General features: G+C 46.3%; 1 protein-coding gene across 1 annotated transcript in view; it reads left to right on the top strand.

Moving 5' to 3' along the window:
- Positions 1-14,424, top strand: part of SPRING1 (SREBF pathway regulator in golgi 1) — a 122,317-nt gene extending 107,893 nt beyond the window's left edge. Inside the window, exon 5 of the mRNA XM_086681779.1 lies at positions 14,319-14,424. Within this exon, the coding sequence (XP_086537905.1) occupies positions 14,319-14,330 (12 nt within the window). The 3' untranslated portion in view covers positions 14,331-14,424. The remainder of the gene's footprint in view (positions 1-14,318) is intronic.
- Positions 14,425-19,642: the final 5,218 nt, after the last annotated feature.

The raw sequence follows: 19,642 nt of genomic DNA, 5'->3' as shown, positions 1-19,642 counted from the left end.
ATGTGCCCAGCACTTAGGTATGCCCATGCGCTGGTTGCTTTCCTCCCTCCCTCATCTTTTGGGATCCTCTGGTGTGAACTGGCGTGGATCTGGGCCACTTGACAGACTGGAAACCACTCAGCGAGATTCTCGTCCCTTCTGCTGGCCTCGTACTCGCGTGGAGGCTCTTATCCAAGACACTCAGAGCACTTTAGAAACACGAATGACGTAAATGGTGTACTTTGTTCGTGGCAGGTGGGGCATGATTTGCTGAAGTGAGATGGTTCCCAACGAAGCCAAACCTGCTCTGGAGGAGAGTGGAAAGTTAAGCGCCGTCAGAGACCTCAGGGGCCATTGGGCCATTTGCCCAGTGACGTCCGGCCCAGTGGCTCAGGTCAGCAGAGATTCCTGGAAGGCGGCCCCTCCTAGGAACCCCTCCCTCCTCCCCTCGCAGCCCCGTGCCCTGGAGCGGTATTGTTTTGCTCCTTTGGCAGAACTTCCTGAATCAAGTTAAGAGGATTCTCTGGCTGCCAGAAGGCTCCTCGCATGGATTTATTGAGTCCCCACTTAGCAGAGGCGCTGAGGCTGTGAGTTGTATCATGCTCACACCCATTCATTCGACAGATCCTTTTGAGCATCCAGTCTGGGCCAGGCGGTCTGGATAGAGGGACCAGGAGACCGATGAGGGGACACTGACTCATGAAGGAAGTACGTGGCTGAGCACACATAGCACAGGGTCTGTGGGAGCCCAGAGAAGTGAGTTGGGTCAGGACAGGCTTCTTGGAGGAGTCCTGCTTCTGTTGGTACTCGGGACTCCTTAAGTTGTAGGTTACAGAACCCCAACTAAAACAGGCTAAAGCCTTAAAGAGAAGACATTGGCTCACGGAATGCGCAAATCTAGGAATAACTGGTCAGCGTCAGGCACAACTGGATCAAGGTGCTTGAATAAGGACTCCATCTCTTGGTGGTATTTCTCTCTCTGTATTGGCCTCATTTCCTCCCAGCTGTGGCCAGAATTCCTCCCACTTGGTGGAAAAGCTAGGAATTGGGAGCTTTTGGTCGACAGTCTTCCCTTCTACTACTATCTAAGTAAACATACTTACTTAGCCAGTGTTTACTGAGTGGTGAACAAGACAGTGTCCTACAGATTTATCCTACAGACAAACTTATGTTTATGTGCCAAAGACACATGTACAAGAATATTCATTTCAACATTGTTTATACTGACCAGAGCCTGGAAACGACTTTAAGTGGCCACCGACAAGGGATTGGTTAAGTAAATTACACCATGGAAGACCAGACAGCCCTTCAGAAGAATGAGTTAGATGTATATCAGTAGTCCTCACTCAGGGCAACCTCCCCCACTCCCGGCCCCCCCCCCCGACATTTGGCAATGCCTAGGGACATTCAGTTGTCACAGTTGAGGGGGGAGGGGTACTAATGCACGGCACAGCACCCCTTCCCTGCAAAGAATTATGCAGCCCGAAATGTCAATAGTGCCCGGATTGCGGAACCCTGATCGGTATCTGCTGATACAGAAATCTTTAAGATATGTTGAGTTTAAAAGGAAAAAAAAAAAGCATTGTGGAAAACAATAAATATAGTAGACCGCCATTTATGGAAAACATGGGGCGTATCTATCTCTGTGCTTGTGTATGCACAGCATTATCTCTGGAGGAGCACATAAGAGAGTGGGGGCTGTGCCTTGTGAAGGCCTGAGGGAGAGGTGCAGAAGAGAGATTTATTTTCACTACACGGCTCTTTTACTGTCTGAATATTTTTAGACCGCATACGTGTATTCTTTTCCTTTTTTTTATGTTTATTTATCTATTTTGAGAGAGAGAGAGCGAGAGCCAGGGAGGGGCGGAGAGAGAGAGGGAGAGAGAAAATCCCAAGCAGGCTCCACAGTCAGCATGGAGCCCAGGGCGGGGCTCAATCTCATGACCATGAACGAGATCATGACCTGAGCCGGAATCAAGAGTCGGACGCTTAACCGACGGAGCCACCCAGGCACCCCATAGACCACATACGTGTGTTCTTAAGAAAAAAAAGTGTGTGTGTGTATACATAAATATATACATATATATAAGAAGTCTGAAAGTTTGACCACACCCACCCACATTTCCTGCCTCCCATGTCTTCTCCCTCTGAGACAATTAGCTGAAGAACATCCCACCGGGTCTCAGCTGGAACAGCTCACAGAGATCAGATCTTAGAAGTCATCACAGAGGCCTCAGAGGTGCCGATTTAGACCCATCTGAATGCGTCTTCACTGGAGGACTAGAACCTTTACCGGAGGGCCTCTTTAGAGCCTTTAATGCAAGCGTGTGCACGGCACATCTCGGAGGGGACACGGTAAACAGAATTAGCACATGTCCTTGCCTCCTTTATTCATTCCCTAGGGCTGCCATAGCAAAGTACCACAAACGGGGTGGCTTGAAACAACCGAAAGCTACGTGTTCACTGCTCTGGAGGCTAGAGGTGTTGGTCAGCAAGGCCTTGTTCTCCCTGAAGGCTCAAGGGAAGAATCCTTCCTTGCTCCTTCCAGCTTCTGGAAGTCGCCGGCAGAGTCTTAGGCATTCCTTGGCTTGCAGCTACATCCCTCCTGCCTCCGTCTCCATCACCACACGACCCCGTCCCTGTGTGTCTGTCTTCACATGGCCGCGTTGTTACAAGAACGCTCTATCCAAACCGTGTTGGATAAAAGGTCCGCTCTGCTCCAGCATGACCTCATCCTTAGTGAGCTAATTACAATTATTCTATTTCCAAATAAGGAAACCTTCTGAGTTATTGGGAAGACTTCAGTATTTCTTTCGGGGGGACGGCATAATTCAACTCGACAACTCCTAAGCACACACACGTATGTGAATAGTTCTTTCCATTTCATTAAAAACAGACAAACCAACAACCCCACTGTTGCTCTGATGAGGCTTCAAGAAATGTGGATCCCACGAAATATCTTCACTTTACGGTTGAAGCGTCTGACGCCCAGAGAGGGACGGTCATTAGCCCAAGATCACATAGCACAGGTAGGGCTGACACTAAAATCCAGGTCGGCTCTCTCCTGGAGGAGACGGTCTGTGAACCCTGTCTGTCCTTGTAGGAGCTGCTCTTTGTATGTGAGGCCACGGCTGACTGGCTGGTGATCAGGAGGGCATCCGTCAGCTCCTCCGTCCGTCCCGTGCTGCCACTCGTTACCTCCCAACACGCAAGCAGAGTTACCCGGCAGATCAATCCCTGCTCCTAGACACACGGGGTCCTATTTCTGAATGTCCCCAAGGGTGTTCTTGGGGACTCTGGGTTGTAGGTGACAGAAACCACTGCAGAGGGATCTCTTGGCTCATGTATCCGGAGAGGCACAGCTAGATCCAGGATCCCTGAGCCATCTCTCTCCCCTGCCCTCCGTCTTGTTTCTCTGTGCGTTGGCGTCATCCCCAAGCACGCTCGCCACACGGCCGGAAGCATGGGGCCTGCCTCATCAGCATTCGTGGGAGAGCCTGCCCTTTCCCCAGGCTCCAGCCAGCGTCCCAAGGACGGCTTGCTGGCCACGTCCCAGAACCCATGCCTATAGCCAGAAGTTTTTGGTTCTCTGCTTGGCCTGACCTGGAGCAGTGAGTGGGGTCAACTCCACCTGGACCGTAACAACTGAAAATGGGGGAGCGCCGGTTCCACTCGAAGGTCAATTGAAATACATGCGTCCACTGCAGTGAGTTAGCTCTGTTCCCCCTTCACTGATTCCTCTCCAACTCTGCAGGTGCACACAGTGGTGACTGGGTGAGAAGACTGCAAGGCTTTAGACAGCCCCTCCCCACTGCAGGGGGCCATTTTGAGCCATGGACGGTTTGGCTTCCTCTGGGTTTCTGTAATCCTTCCCTCACACTATTGGATGTTTACTTTTCTATCCCTCACCCACAACCAGGCTGTAAACTCCTTCTGGGACCTTGGCTTATTACCCTTTGCAAACCAGCATCTAGCACTGCAGGTAACAAGTAGTCTCTTAATAAATGTCCATTGCATTGGGAATCTCTTATAAGGCCAAGGATATGGTTAAGTACACTGTAAAATTTTGCTGAATGAATGAGTGAATGATTGGATGGAGGGAAGGAGGGAGGGAGGGAGGGAGGGAGGGATGGATGGATGGATGGATGGTTGGATGGTTGGATGGTTGGATGATTGGATGCATGCATATATGGATGGATGGATGGATGGATGGATGGATGGATGGATGGATGGATGAATAGATAGATAGATGCATGGATAGGTGGGTGGATAGTTGCATGAATGGGTGGATAAATGAGTAGATGGAATAGTAGATTGATGGATTGATGGATGGGTGGTTGCATGGGTAGATAGATGGATGGAGGGTAGATGAATTGATGGATAAAGACATGGGTGGACGGATGAGTTGATGCTATTGTGATCACCACTCAGTCATAGTCTCCTATGCAAAGAGCCACTACTATCAAGGGCAAACATAGCTCACTGATTCTTTCATTGTCTGGCTATCTGATTTCTGTCACACAACCTACTCACTTTCTTTTATAATGCAGGGGAGTTAATGCTCACTTGCCTAGTGAATTCCATTCTGATTCTGCTGCTTATCATTGAGGACAGTGGCAAACCATGCTACAGAGGAGAAGGGGCCAGGTGTCTGTTCAGAAAGAGAAGGAAACGGTTAAGAAGTAGGAGCTGTGTGTCCCTCTCTCTCTTCCTGCAGACAGACTTTATCCCCACGGTAGTGAAGATGGCTGGGGTTACCCTCAAGTCACATCCTTCCGGCTCTGTGGATAGAGGCAGCTCTCTTACCCTGGCTTTTACAAGCCAGGAGAACCCAAGAGACCTGGGTATGATGCTCTGGAGGCAGTGTATCATGACTTCCCTAAATGTGCTCTTGGAGACTCAAGCTCTTAGCCTGCCCCCAATTCAGATGGGAGTTGATCCCACCAGGGAAAGCATTGCACTCTTCCCCTAAGGAGCTCTGGCTTCCTTATTCCCTTGCTCTTGTCCTCATGCCTCCTGGGAAAGGGGCCACCTAAGCAGTTAGTGTCAGAGGGAAACCCTGCTGAGAAGCATCCCCGAGGGCCCACCTGTGCTGGCAAGCAGTGGTTACTGACAGTGCGGTGGCCCTCTGGAGTCCGGCTCGCTGGACAGAGAGCGCTCACATCACGCCCTGTAGATCCATCATCTCCCTTAGGCTTCAGCTCTTCCGAGGTTCAGTTAAATAGTTTGCTGGATGCTGAGCAGAAAGGCTCATTCCCACTGCCTCTGCCACACTCTCCATGGGGCGCCGTATACAAACAGCCACGAGCGTGCGTGCAGCTCTCGCTACGTGCCAGGCTCTCTTCTACCCTCGTGAGACAGCTATTAATATCCCCACTTCATGGAAGAGAAAATGAGGCTCAGATGGTGAGGTTGGTGGACTCACTCAGCTCGTGCAGCCAGTGAGTGGCTGAGCCAAGATTCAAACCCGGGGCTCCCTGCAAATTCACAGCTGTCTCCACGGACTGGCATGGCTAGGACTTCACTGATGCTCACTGCTGATCCGTTTTGGAGTTTAATCAATGGAAACCTCACTTAGCGTTTTATTTTCTCTATCAGCAATTCGTGAACTGTAATAGCCTATGAGGGAGGAAAAATAGCCTATGGAAACAAAGATTGATGCTAAAAACTGGAAATGAGTCAGTGTTAGCACTCGCGTGCCCTTTCTGTTTCGGCTGCTGGAATTGAGTAAAAAGCATGGGCCCCTGGGAGATGTGATTGAAGGACCCCTGAATGTTCCCATCACCTAACAGCTCCTCTGTTCCCCAAGATTTCACCTGGAGACTTTCATTTCTTTGGGTCTGAAATCCTTTTTGATTTTCAAAAGACCTTAATTAAAATGACAGTACCTCTGAGAGCGGTCAGGTCATAATAATCCTTGAGCCTATGCATCAGCTAAACGCTTAGGCAAAGGAGCTGGAGAGTGAGGCCCTAGGGAGGGGGCTCAGGATACACAAAGGTGGCCCTGAAGCAGGTATGGGCCCTAAAGGGGGGGGGGGGTCCCACTTTACCTCTATCACATTTCCACCCAAGGCCAGCTGCACAGGGAGAATATTGGGTCTGCTGTTTATTGGTACATTACAGATCACTCTGACACTTAGAAGCTCAAAGCAGCAATAACCATTTATTTTTTCACACAGTGTCTGTGGGTCAGGAATCTGAGAATGACTTAGCGAGTGGTTCCACCTTTGGATCTCTCACGAGTTGAGATGTTGGCTGAGCTGTGGTCCTACTTGAAGGCTTGGCTGGGGCTGGAAGATCTGGTCCGAGGTGACTCTGTCAGTGGCTGTTGGCAACACGATGCTGGCCAATGGCAGGATGCCTCCATCCCTCACCATGTGGACCGGCCCAGAGGGCTCCTTGAGTATCCTCACAACACAGTGGCTGACTTTCCTTAGAGCTGATGAACCCAGAGAGAGAAAGAGAGAGAGGGAGAGCAAGCAAGCAGAAAGGGGCTGCAGTGTCTTCTGTGACCTTGCCTTAGCAGCCATACTCCTCCATTTCTGCAACATTCTACAGGTTACACTATTCAAGGGGAGAGAGTCCTACACAAAGGTGTGAACACCAGGTGGTGAGAATATTGGAGGCCCTCCTGGACGCTGACTTAGGGCTACCACAATCATTATCTTTATTTTACAAGTGATAAAACAGAAGCACGAAGAGCTCACCTGAATGTATCCAGGATTTTTCATGACGAAGGGGTCGTGTCTGATTGTTCACTCCAATATTCCTGGAAGCACCTGGGACAGTGCCCAGCTTTTAGTAGGTGTTCAGGAAACACTTGCTGAATGAAATATGTACGTGGATGGATACTTGCTCCAGAAAAAAAGGGGCCCTTGAAACTCAGTCCATTTTACTTACTGTTCCACTAGATATCTGTAGGGGGCAGGGATCAAGGAACAGAGTTTTGCATTGCTAGACTTCTGGTATCATTGACGTTTTGCGCACATGTGCATCCTTGTGGCTTATTGTTCCGTGAATCGTCTGTTTCTTTAAGACCCGAATCGGCTGGGGTGTTGTCGAGGGAAGGGGTGTGCAGAAACTGAACAGGGAGGAGCCTTCCCCTTCTTTGGATGATAAAAGGGTCACTTTAATTGAAATAGAGTTATAACTGGTTGCCAGATTTATAACTGGTTACCAGATTTAAGCATAAGGTCAAAACCTTAGAGCAGAGAGATTATATACACAGGCAGCATGGTGTATATAAATGTATGTATAATTTATGCAATATTTTTCCTATTCGCGCTCTCTACTTAAGCTATCCATTAAAGCCCATCACATTAATTTAATTGAAAAATTCTGGGGGAATTGTATTAGCTTTTTTCCCATTAAATTAACATTACAGCCTTTAAATAGATGTCCTGGATGCCCATTGTTGCTAACAAAATTATTATGCAAATTGAAATCTGCCCTTTCTGTATTTGGCCACCAGTGTCCCACCCTCCTCCTTTTTCTGTGACCTCTTTAATTTAATTGCCCTTTCCCCGAGTTCCCAGGCCACAGATGTGGGATGGAACCCCCGGCCCAAGCGTAGCCTCTATGTGAGACTGCAAAGCCTGGTCTACACCAGCAGAACTGCACGGAGCTAGCTCTGGAGGAGCTCCGGTCTCTGGTCTCCGAGGCCCTTATGAAAACACTCTTATGTCAAGAAAGGAAAAAGGGTGGGCGGTCTTCCCCCAGGCGTGTTGGTGGCCTAGAGCACACTTAGTGTCATCAGAGAGCACAGTCATATGAATCAGATGGGCTGGGTTTGAAATCTGATTCTGTCACTTAGTGACTCTGAGATTTGTGAGCAAGTTTCCTAACCTCCATAAGACGAAGAAAACCACTCCTTTCTCAAGGGAAGCTGGAGAGGAACATGAAACAGTGGATAGTGCCGCATGGAGTGGGTATTTATCAAGGGTCGCCATTGTCATTTATTCACAAACTCCATTCATCCCTTCATTCATCCTTTCATTGAGGGAATAGTTGAGAGCCTTGCTCTGTGCCAGCCACTGGGCTAGGTGCAGGGGAGATGCCAGGAACCAGATGACCCAGGTCTGTGATCACCTGTAGCTTGTATGTGGGGTTGGGGCGGGGGAGTGAAGAGGCGGTGGGGGGGTGGGAATAAACAGGTAGACAGGTAAGTAATATGTGGATAGAGGTAGGGGTTATTGCCATCATTAGCATATCAAGCAAGTTTTTAAAAGGTGCAAAGTGCAGTCCTGTTAATTCATCAGCCACCCTGTTTTGCCTGCTCCACTGAAGCCTCCAGGAAGCAGAATGAGCCACTTCCCTCGGGGCTGGATCAGAGAGGCCAGTTAGATCCGGGCCTGGGCCTCCTTGGGTGGAAACTTTTCTCTAACCTGAGCTGTTAGATGGCCGGAACCGGAAGCTGGATGACAGATCTCTTTGTGAACCGATCTCATTTTGTCTCGTGGATGGGGTAAGGGTTCCCCCAGCCCCACTGTGTGTCTTTTCTTTCTGACCTCCGCTCGGGAAGTAATCCCCAGCTAATCTCTGGATGAACACCAAGACTTCGCTACTCTTCAAGAGTCTCCAAGGGAGACTTCTCTCATCTTTCCCATCTGTTTAATCTCCAGGAATCTTCCCTTTTTATGAATGTGCCCTTCCATTTGCATAGACACTGAGTAGATTAAAACGAGGCTTGAAAAAGGAAGGTCAAAGCCTTAGGTGGTTGAAGACATACCTCTAAGGTAAGCAGTGGGGGTAGAACCCAGCCTACCCCGTCCACAGGGTATGGTTCTCCCAGTGAGACTAATGCTAAGGGAGAGCCTGGAAAGATGGGTACCTTCCTTCTTCCAGTTCCCGTTATCCACTGCTGCGTAACAAGTGAATCCTAACCACTGTGACTTAAAGCAATGGGCAGTAATTACCCTTCGTGGTCTCTGTAAGCTAGGGATTCAGAAGCAGCTTGGCCGGGCAGTTCTAGTTCCGGTTTCTTAGGTGGCTGGAGTGGGGGGCCTCTGGAAAGCTCCTTCGTGCTCATCTGGATTGGGAAGGCTTGTACAGCTGAGGGCTGGAACAGCTGGGCTCCTTGGATGTACATGATATCTCAGCATGGTCTCTGCACAAAGTCTCTCCAACGTGATGGCTTCAGAGCAGCTGGACTTCTTACACAGTAGTTGAGGCACCAAAGCAGGTGTCCTGAGAGAGGGAGAGTGAGCAAGCCAGGTGGAAGCCATATCACTTTCTGTTACCTGTCCCTGGCAGTCTGTTACCTGTTGCTGTCGCTTCTGCCTTCTGTTGCTCGGAGGAGTCGCAGGGTCCAGCCCCAGTTGAAAGGAAGGAGAAGCAGACTCCACCTGTTGATGGTAAATGGCGAGGTTCTAGAGGACTACAAGGGACTGAAAACATTGCAATGGGTAATGCCTACTTCTAAACCTTCCCGGTTGAGATTATCAAGATAGTTGTGGCCTCAAATACGCAAAGGCAAGCAATAAAGCTTCTAGAGGATAGCACAGAAGAATATCTTCATGACTTTAGGATAGGCAAATGTGACAGGATAAGAAATATATATTGGTCTCTGCTGTCTGGTTCCTGACACAAATCTCCTAAATCCCTTATGATTTCCTGAGTGATGGGTGTGATATGATCGTTTCACACAGAGCTCTTAAATCCCGTGGAATTTCCTGGGTGATAGGAGCATCTTCTAAGGAGGCCGACTCTTGGTGGGCTCCTGAATAGCTCCAGGATGGGGGCTGGTCACCAGAAAGATTAAGCCAGGATTGGAGGCTTAGAACTTTGAGTCCCCTCCCCCCACCCCTTCCTCTGGGGAGAGGAGCAGAGCCACAGACTGAGTTAAAAGTCAGTCATGCCTATATGATGAAGCCTCCATAAAAATCCCTGGATGGTGGGCTTGGAGAGCTTCTGGGGTGGTGAATGCACCCATGTTCTGGAGAGTGGCTCCATGGGGACAGAAGCTCATATGTGTGGGACACCTCTAGGTCTTGCCCTATGTACCTCTTCATCTGGTGGCCCAGACCCAAGTGGCAGTGTTGTGGCAAGTCCTGACTTTGTAGCCAACTCAGAAGTGTGGGTATCCTGGGCACCCATTTACTTGTGACAGGCATCAGAGGGGGTAACTTCTTGTGGAATGGAGCCCTTAACTTGGATCTGATACCGTGTGTAGTGATTGTCAGAAGTGAATTACAGGACACCCAGTTAGTTGGTGCCCCAAAAGTTGGAGGATTGGTTGGAATGGGGGGGAAACCCCCCACACATTTGGTGTCAGAAGTGTTGCGAGTACATGGGGCGCCTGGGTGGCTCAGTCGGTTGAGCGTCTGACTTTGGCTCAGGTCATGATCTCCCAGCTCATGGGTTTGAGCCCCTCATCGGGCTCTGTGCTGACAGCTCAGAGACTGGAGCCTGCTTCGGATTCTGTGTCTCCCTCTCTCTCTGCTCCTCTCCCACTCACTCTGTCTCTCTCTCAGAAATAAATAAAAAATATTTAAAAATCAAAAAATAAAGTGTTGTGAGTACAGAAACAGTTTTCCTTGAGCAAATATTTCTGAAACAGGACACACACACACGCATACGCACACACGTAACCATAAAGAAAATAATTGACCAACTGGACATTATTAGAACTCTGTTCGTCAAAAAACTCCATTAAGACAATGAAAATGAAAACCACAGAGTAGGAGGAGATAGTTGGAATAAAGATACTAAGAGAAGGACTCACATTCAGAATATTTCAAGAACTCCTGTAAAGCAATAAGGAAAAGACAAACAACCCAGTTTTGTGTTTTTTTTTTAATGAACAAAACACATGGATAAGCTTTTCACAAAAGAGAAATCCAAATGGCCAAAAAGCCGATCAAAAGAGCGTCAACATCATTAGTGATTAAGGGAATGCAATCCAAACCACAATGAGAATTGTATATATGTAAAAAAATTTTAGGTGGGCACCTAAGACATTTGAACTTTACTGTATATGAATTTTACACGGACACCTACAAGACTGGCTGGAATTACCAAAAAAGAATCCTGTCCATGCCAGTGTGTTGACAATGCTTGGAGCGGCTGGAACCCTCCCATACTGAAGATAGGAGTGCAAGTTACCACAGACACTTGGGAAAATTATTTAGCAGTGTTTACAAAAGCTGAATGTAGTACATATACTCTATGAATATGCCCAATTGTGGAGTGTAAATATGGGTGCTAGAAGACATGGCCGAGAATGTTCTTGTATTATTTGTGATAGCCGTCTATCTTAGTTCATTCAGGCTGCTATAACAGTACCGCAGACTGATTTGCTCATAAAAAAAAAAAAAAACAGATCGATTTCTTACAGTTCCAGAGACTGGGAAGTCCAAGCTTGGGGTCCTGCTAGGTTCAGTGTCTGGTGAGGACCCGCCTCCTGGTTCCTAGATGACCATCTTGTTGCTGTGCCCTCCCCAATGGAAGGGACAGGGATCTCTGTAGGGGTTATCTTACAAGGGCGCTAATCCCATTCATAAGGGCTCCACCCTCTTGACCTAATCACTTCCCAAGGGCCACAACTCCTAATACCATCACACTCGGGACGAGGTTTGAACATACGAGTTTTAGAGGGGCACAGACTTTCAGTCTATATAACAAGCCCCAAATTGGACACAACCCAAATATCACCAATAGTAGAACAGATGCATAAAGCGTGGCATATTCTTACAATGTTATAATTGCAACTGTATATATGGAACATACATAGCAATGACTTTGGACAAGCCCACACAATAGCATGGAGGGATCTCGCTCATAGGTCAGTGAGTGAAAGAAAGTGCTATAGGACTCCATTTACATTAGATTTACAGCCAAGCAAAACACATTATGAGGATGAAAGCAAGATTAGTGGCTGTCTTTGGTGACGGGGGATGGGGATAACCGGGAGGGGCATGAGGAGCACTTTTGGGGAATCGGTAATGTTCTACGTCTTAATCTGGGTGGTAATTATGACGTGTTGTGTTCACTTTGTAAAAACTCACCAGATTTGTATACTTCCACAGCACGCATATTATTCATACTTCAATGAAAAAGTTTCCTTTTAAAAGATAATTATGGGGGCGCCTGGGTGGCGCAGTCGGTTAAGCGTCCGACTTCAGCCAGGTCACGATCTCGCGGTCCGTGAGTTCGAGCCCCGCGTCGGGCTCTGGGCTGATGGCTCAGAGCCTGGAGCCTGTTTCCGATTCTGTGTCTCCCTCTCTCTCTGCCCCTCCCCCATTCATGCTCTGTCTCTCTCTGTCCCAAAAATAAATAAACGTTGAAAAAAAATTTTTTTTAAATAATAAAAAAATAATAATAATAATAATAAATAAAAAAAATAAAAGATAATTATGCCCGTGGCCTATAGCAGAGGTCAGCAAACTATTAGCCCCTGGGTCAAATACAGCCCACTGCCCGTTTTATAAATAAAGTTTTATTGGGACACAGCCACATTCATATACATCCATGTACGGATTGTCTATGGCTGTTGATACACTCAAACAACAGAGTTGAGGAGTGTGACAGAGGTAGGATGGCCGAGGAACCCTAGCATATGCACTGTTTAATCTTCTACAGAAAAAATTTGCTGACCCCTGTACTGTAGCATATTACTTTGGAGGCCTCATTTAATCTTTCCATGTGTATTAGAGAAGACTCAGGACTATTTCTCAGGGAAGATCTTGGCCCTATTAAAAGGCTCGCCTTCAGTCCACCCTCATGCATAGCTGGGGTGTTTTATATTAGCTGAACACCCCTTGGGTTCAGTGCTTTAAAATTCCATACCAGGAGGCCAGCCCCACCCTGCCTTCTGGTGATTCTCAAAGTAATTTGATTTGCTTTGAATTCTCTTTCCTAATTCTGCTTTTTAAAAATTCGGATCCTTTGAATTATGAAGGTAATACATATCTTTTGTAACAATCCAAACAACAGAGAGGCATCTAAGATAGAATTAACAGTCTCTCTGCACCTCTCCAACGCAGCTCCCTGATGCAATCACTGTTAACAATTCGCTCTGAATGTTTCCCTACTGTTTCCTGTATTTATAAAAACATATACAAACCTACTTAGAGGGTGTGACTTTTTTCTTTTGGTCTCTTTGTTTTATTTTTTTTAATGAAAATAAGATGACACTTGCTTTTATTCCATCTACCAAAGTATTGCAGGCATACCTCCCAGTCAATATGTATAATTTTATTTTATAATTTTTAATAGCTACACTGTATTCCTTAATATAAATACATCGTGATTTGTTCAACTATCGTCCTACTAATGTACGTTCAGATTGTTTCCACAAACGATGCTTCAGTGAACTTCTTCATATATTTGTGCCTTTATAGACTGGCATTTTCATTTCTGGTGGATATATTCCCAGAAGTGAGAGTGCCAGGCCACAGTTTAAATTTTCAAAAATACCAACAGTTGATTTTCCACGACGCTGTAATAATTTACCGCCTCTCCCCTGATGGTGTTTGAGAGAACTGGATTCCTTCCACCCTTGCCAGCTCTGGATGTTACACATATTTTCCATTTTTGCCAATCTGATGGGTAAAAAATAGTACCTCATTGTTCTCATTTGCATTTCCCTGACAAGTGAGCCTGAGAATCTTTTCATATGTTTATTGGCCATTTGCATTTCTGCCTCTGTGAATTCTGTAGCCTTGGCCCATGCTTCTACTGGGTTGTTGGTCTTTTTCTTATTAATGTGTAGGGTCATTTTATAAATTAAGAATATTAACTCTTTGTTAATTATATGGCCGCAAATATTTTCTTTGTTTATTGTATGTTTTTCCGTGGCTCTGCTTTTGATTAAAAAAAAAAAAATTAAATTTCTGTCCCCAGGTTCTTGCTGAGAGCACAACTAAAACGGTTTTGCTTTTTAATTCTTATCAGAATCTCAGCTGTGAGAATATATGTGGTGCTTTGTTTAAAGCGGTGGTTCTCAAACATTTTCTAATTTTAAGTAACAGACGCTCCCCATCCCCCAGTCCCCCAACTTCCCCCCCCAGCCTCCCTGCCAAACACACGATTAGGTAGATAAGAGAGAAACTGCCATGGTTAACTAGGGTTTGCGGGCTCAGCGATCTGCGTGCCGAGGGTCTCTTCATTGCTCTCTTGCAGCCCCTGAGACACCGCGAGAACCACTAGTGCTCCACGGAACCTAGTTTGAGAATCATTGGCCAAAAGGCTCTGCAGCCCCTCCATCCGTTTAATCAGTTTTCTGCAGTGTGTTCCGTGGAATATTAAGTAGGATACTAACAAGAGCTTTGTGAGGAAAAGACTCTGGGATCGTTCTGTGGCCCTGCCAAAACGAGACATGCTTTCCCTTTTTGAACTAGATCACACTTTGATTCTTTTGAGATGGAAATGCTAGCGTACCAAGAGACAGGAACTGGACAGCGGGCGACACACACCCTTTCTCTGTCTTCACACGCAATGCCAAAACAAACAGTTGTTGCCCTTGCTGCTCCCGGCCATCTGCTGAAGGTGCACCTCGAGTTTTCCGAGTGAGCATTGCTCAGTTAGCAATCTGGCTTACGGAGAACCGAGGGGATCAGCAAGGGAGAGGTATGTACTGACCCCTTTGTATTTTCTCAGGGGCAGAAACGGTGGGCTTTTGGTGACATTCAGGCACCCCTGTCTTCTGCCTTAGTTGAAATTTGGGAGGACAAATTTCTCCCCAATCTTTTTTTTTGAGTCCTACCTATAACAAAGAACAAGTAAAAAGGACTTTAAACAAAGGTGCTTTAAGCAGAAGGTTTGCAGATACTACTTTCTTTCCTTCCTCAGTCCTTTCAAGAAAAGACAAAGGAAAGAGATTTCGGCATGACTTGTTTGAGAACAGCAATCTGGTAATACCTACGCTCTTATGAGAAAGGAAAAGCACATAGTAGGAGCAGTGAACCTAGGTGCCACTTGGACGCTGTGGCTAGGTTCTTGCACAACAGTGGTCAAAGAAGCTTGGAAAATGCTGGGTTTCTTTACTGCAGGACTTCTCAGAGCCTTTATAAAGCCAGTGTTCCATTGTGAAGTTCCCAGAAGAAGACACGGATGAGTTTTCCCAACTTTTCCTGACCACAGAATCCTTGTGGGCAGAACCTCTCCAGGAACGGTATTCCATTGTCTACCCTTTAGAAAAAAGCTGGACTAGATTGTCTTACGTTTTTCCTTAGATAAAACCAGACTGTTAGAGAACGGCACCCTTTTCTTTGGCCACTTACGGATTTGCTTGTGTTGAACTTCCCTTAACCTGCAATGAGGGACATTGTGTGGAATTCATTGTATAAACTTGCTATGATTTTTACTGCAGAGAGGCTGTGATTTTAGATTACCTTTTTAACGTTTATTTATATTATTTATTTTTGAGAGAGAGAGAGTGCGCGCGAGCTAGAGCAGGGAGGGGCAGAGACAGAGGGAGACAGAGAATCCGAGGCAGGCTCCGCCCCATCAGCACAGAGCCAGATGCAAGGCTCGAACCCCTGAACTGTGAGATCATGACCTGAGCCGAAGCCACGAGTCGGATGCTTAACCAACTGAGCCACCCAGGCGTCCCAAGGAGGTTGTAATTTTATATAGCCTATAGCTAATAAAAGTTGTGCTTTCATAAGCAGTCGTTTTGTTTATATCTAACGAATTTGGTAACTGGTTTACAGTTGCCTCTTTGCCCTTATCACCAGGATGCTCAAGCAGATTTCTGGGCCACTAATAATGGTATGGAAATCCATGTTACATATTTTGGGTACTGATCTTGTCCTTTATTTCATCATGGCTTCCTACCTTTCTTCCCCCCACTTAGTCCTCATTTCCTTGTTTTAAAATTTTTATTTTGTTGTATTGATATATGTAAATAAGCTACTTTCTAAGCCTATTTTTGGAATGTAGTCGGATGTAATAGAATACAAGCACATGCCTACATGCATGTCTAACTAGCATATGTATGTGTCTGTGCATATATATAAGTTATATACAAATGAACATATATCTAAGTTTGTAAGTAATACAACTTATGTAAGTTATGTAATTTTTTATTTTATTTATTTATTTTAATGTTTATTTATTTTTGACAGAGACAGAGTGCAAGTAGGTTAGGGACAGAGAGAGAGGGAGACACAGAATCCGAAGCAGGCTCCAGGCTCTGAGCTGTCAGCACAGAGCCCGACGCGGGGCTCGAACTCACGAGCTGTGAGATCATGACCTGAGCCGAAGTCGGACGCTCAACCGACTGAGCCACTCAGGTGCCCCTGTAAGTTTTTATTTTAACCACCCAGTGCTCATCACAACAAGTGCATTCCTAATCCCCATAACCTGTCCCCCCCATCCCCCGCCGACCTCCCCTCTGGTAACCGTCAGTTTGTTCTCTGCAGTTAAGAATCTGTTTCTTGGTTTGCCTCTCTCTCTTTTTTTTCCCCTTTTCTCAGTTGTTTTGTTTCCTAAATTCCACATATGAGTGAAATCATACGGTATTTGTCTTTTTGTCTTTCTGTGACTGACTTATTTCGCTTCGCATTGTATTCTCCAGCTCCATCCATGTTGTTGCAAATGCAAATGCAAATTCTTTTTTATGGCTGAGTCATATTCCATTATATAGATACCACATCTTTTTTATCTATTCATCAGTTGATGGACACTTGGGCTGCTTCTATAATTTGTCTATTGTAAATAATGCTGCTATAAAAATAGCCGTGTGTGTATTCCTTTGAATTAGTTTTTCTGTATTCTTTGGGTAAATATTCAGTAGTGTGAATTACTTGATTGTAGGGTAGTTCTATTTTTAACTTTTTGAGGAACCTCCATACTGTCTTCCACAGTGACCGCACCAGTCTGCATTCCCACCAACGGTGCATGAACGTTCCTTTTTCTCCGCGTCCTCGCCAACCCCTGTTGTTTCTTGTGTTGTTGATTTTAGCCATTCTGACAGCTGTGAGGTGATATCTCTTTGTGGTTTTGATTTTCGTTTTCCTGAGGATGAGTGATGTTGAGCAGCTTTTCATGTGTCTATTGGCCATCTGGATGTCTTCTTCGGAGAAATTTCTATTCATGTCTTCTGCCCACTTTTTAATTGGATTAAATATTTTTTGAGTGTTGAGTTTTATTCTAATCTGCATATAGTAAAATGCCTGCTATGTGCAAGGCACCTGCTAGGTTCCGGGGAAATAGAAATAAATAAGCTGTGGTCCTTGTTCCCGAAGCAATTACGTGTGTTGCTGATGAAACAGATCTAATTACCACCATCAATGGGCATGAATAACCACTGTAGTGTTGTGTTAAGTAACAATGAAGTATATTTAAAGTTACAATGAAGTATGTTTACAGTTCTCTGGATATGCCAGAGAGATTGAGTAGAGAGACCAATTGACACAGACAGAGCTGCCCAAGGACCCCTAGCTTTGGGGGGTCAGCTCCCCAGCTGTTCAGGTCTTTCCAGTGTCAATCTCCAGCTGGCCAGGTGAGCGAGCAGTTCTTCAGATGATTGTGGCCCCAGCAGCACTGAGTGGAAGGGAGAGGGCACCTCCAGTCCCTGCCCAAACGACAGGTGTGTGCCCAAACTACCTGTAGTTCTGAACTAAAACACGAAAAATGCTGTGGGAACCCAGTGAAGGAGCAAATGACCTCGTGGGGACTATCCGGTGGCTGAAGCGGTGGACGAGGTCCTGGGCGTTTGCTTTCAACTTGAAAAGATGCGTAGGATTGTGTGGTGTATATGAGTCTGTGCCTTTTCTGAGAAGAGGGTCCATTGCTCTTGTCAGATTCTCAGAAGAGTTCACAGCCCACAAAAGGTTAAGATCCATTGCCTTAAAAGACAGTTGCCACGGGGCGCCTGGATGGCTTCATCGGTTAAGCATCTGACTTTGGCTCAGGTCGTGATCTCACGGTTCATGGGTTTGAGCCCAACGGTGGTCTCTTTGCTGACGGCTCGGAGCCCGGAGCCTGCTTCGGATTCTGTGTCTCCCTCTCTCTCGGCCCCTCCCCTCGCTCATGCTCTGTCTCTCTGTCTCTCAACAATAAATAAACATTAAAAAGAAGAAGAAGAAGAAGAAGAAGAAGAAGAAGAAGAAGAAGAAGAAGAAGAAAAAGAAGACGACAACAGTTGTCAGGACAGCAAAGGGTGGAAAAATGCTCAAAGGTATGGAAGTGTTGAAGTCTATAGGGTAGAAGCGACTGGGGATTCACAGGCACTCACTTAAACATTCTTTCCTTCAACAAATAACGTATTGAACAACTACTATGGATCAGGCATTGTGAATAAGATTGTTTGTCCCTTTACAGACCTCACCCGCTCTAGACACTTCCCCAGAAGGTGGTCCTAATCTCCAGATCTCTCCCACTGTCCTGGAGGAGGAGCTCCAAAGTCTACCCTTCTTCCTCTAAGTGTTTTGAGTTTACCTTCTCTCCCTGCGGCCCTTACAAAGAGAGCAGTCAGACGGGACACAAGTCCCTAAAACCCCTCCAGGAAGTGATTGTATAACCTTGTCAGGCCCTTTCTCCATCTGCACGAAAGTACCGAGAGTACCGTGATCTCTTTCTTGAAAGAAAAAGCCCCCCAAGGAATGAAGAAACTTCTTTCTAAGTTGAACCAGAGGAAAAAAAAAAAAAAGCTAAAATACAAAGCTGGAGAAAGAACTTAGCCATGTGATGTGAGGTGCTTGTGATGTGAAGTGAGGTGACTGATTTCAGTTTAAATCTCGACTGTGTGCAAATGGCACCTCTCAGCACCTAAGTCTCTCCCAAACGTGGGCGTCTTTGAAGACTTGTTTTCCTTTTTTTCTTTCTCCCCTCTCTCACTCTGTTCCCTCCCTCCCTCTCTCTTGTTTTCACATCATCCTCCAGGCCCATCGGGAGAGGTTCACCCTGTAGTCACGAACGTATTTCTTGGTTTTACGGCTGACTCACAGTTCCACGTACTATACCTCAGGTTTTCCATCTCTGAAATGGGTATGATTATACAGGAAAGTAATGTCTGTGGAAACTTTAGGGACCTCAGGTGGTGAGTTTTGTAGACATTACACACACACACACACACACACACACACACACACACACATGCACGCACGCACGTACACACACGGTATCTGATTAGCCTCCAGGCAGAGTGGGGGTAGCAGGATTTCCTCAGAACAATCTAAGCAGAGAACATCTGGTTCCCTTACCTGTTGGTGCCTTTGCCTATACGTTTGGTTGAACTAAGCTGCTTGATAAACTAGCCTGCAGCCACCGCATACTCACTCTTGAAACACAGAACATTCTCTTTCAGGCAAGGAGCTGCCAACTCTGGTGGTTCTAAGTACAGGAAGGGGAATGGACGTGTTTCATTTCTTGCTCTGCTCCCAGGACACAGGTCCATGCTTGCCTTTCACCCCCGAGTGAGTTTTATTTGCTGGAAGCCTTCCTCGAACACTGGCAGGCGCAGAGAATCTCTTCCCAGTGATCCCTAAGCCTGCTTCTGGCCTGAAGCAAAGTGCGTATTGCCTATATGCTGTCTGTAAAATGGAATCGTCATGGGGAAAGTCGTTCTGTGTCACAGGGGAAGGCAGGGATGCCAGGAGAAAGAAGACAGCTCTGCCGTTCAGTGGTTAAATATCAAAAAGAAACCACAAGGCTCTGACTGTAAAAGCCAATCCTACTTAAAAGATTTTCTTCTTTGCTAAATGTTGTGTAATGGACC

This window comes from Puma concolor, chromosome D3, assembly GCF_028749965.1.
Source record: "Puma concolor isolate L17-30 chromosome D3, mPumCon1.1.hap2, whole genome shotgun sequence".
NCBI lineage: Eukaryota > Metazoa > Chordata > Mammalia > Carnivora > Felidae > Puma > Puma concolor.
Note: the sequence above shows the minus strand (reverse complement) of the source record. Positions and strands in the feature narration are given on the sequence as shown.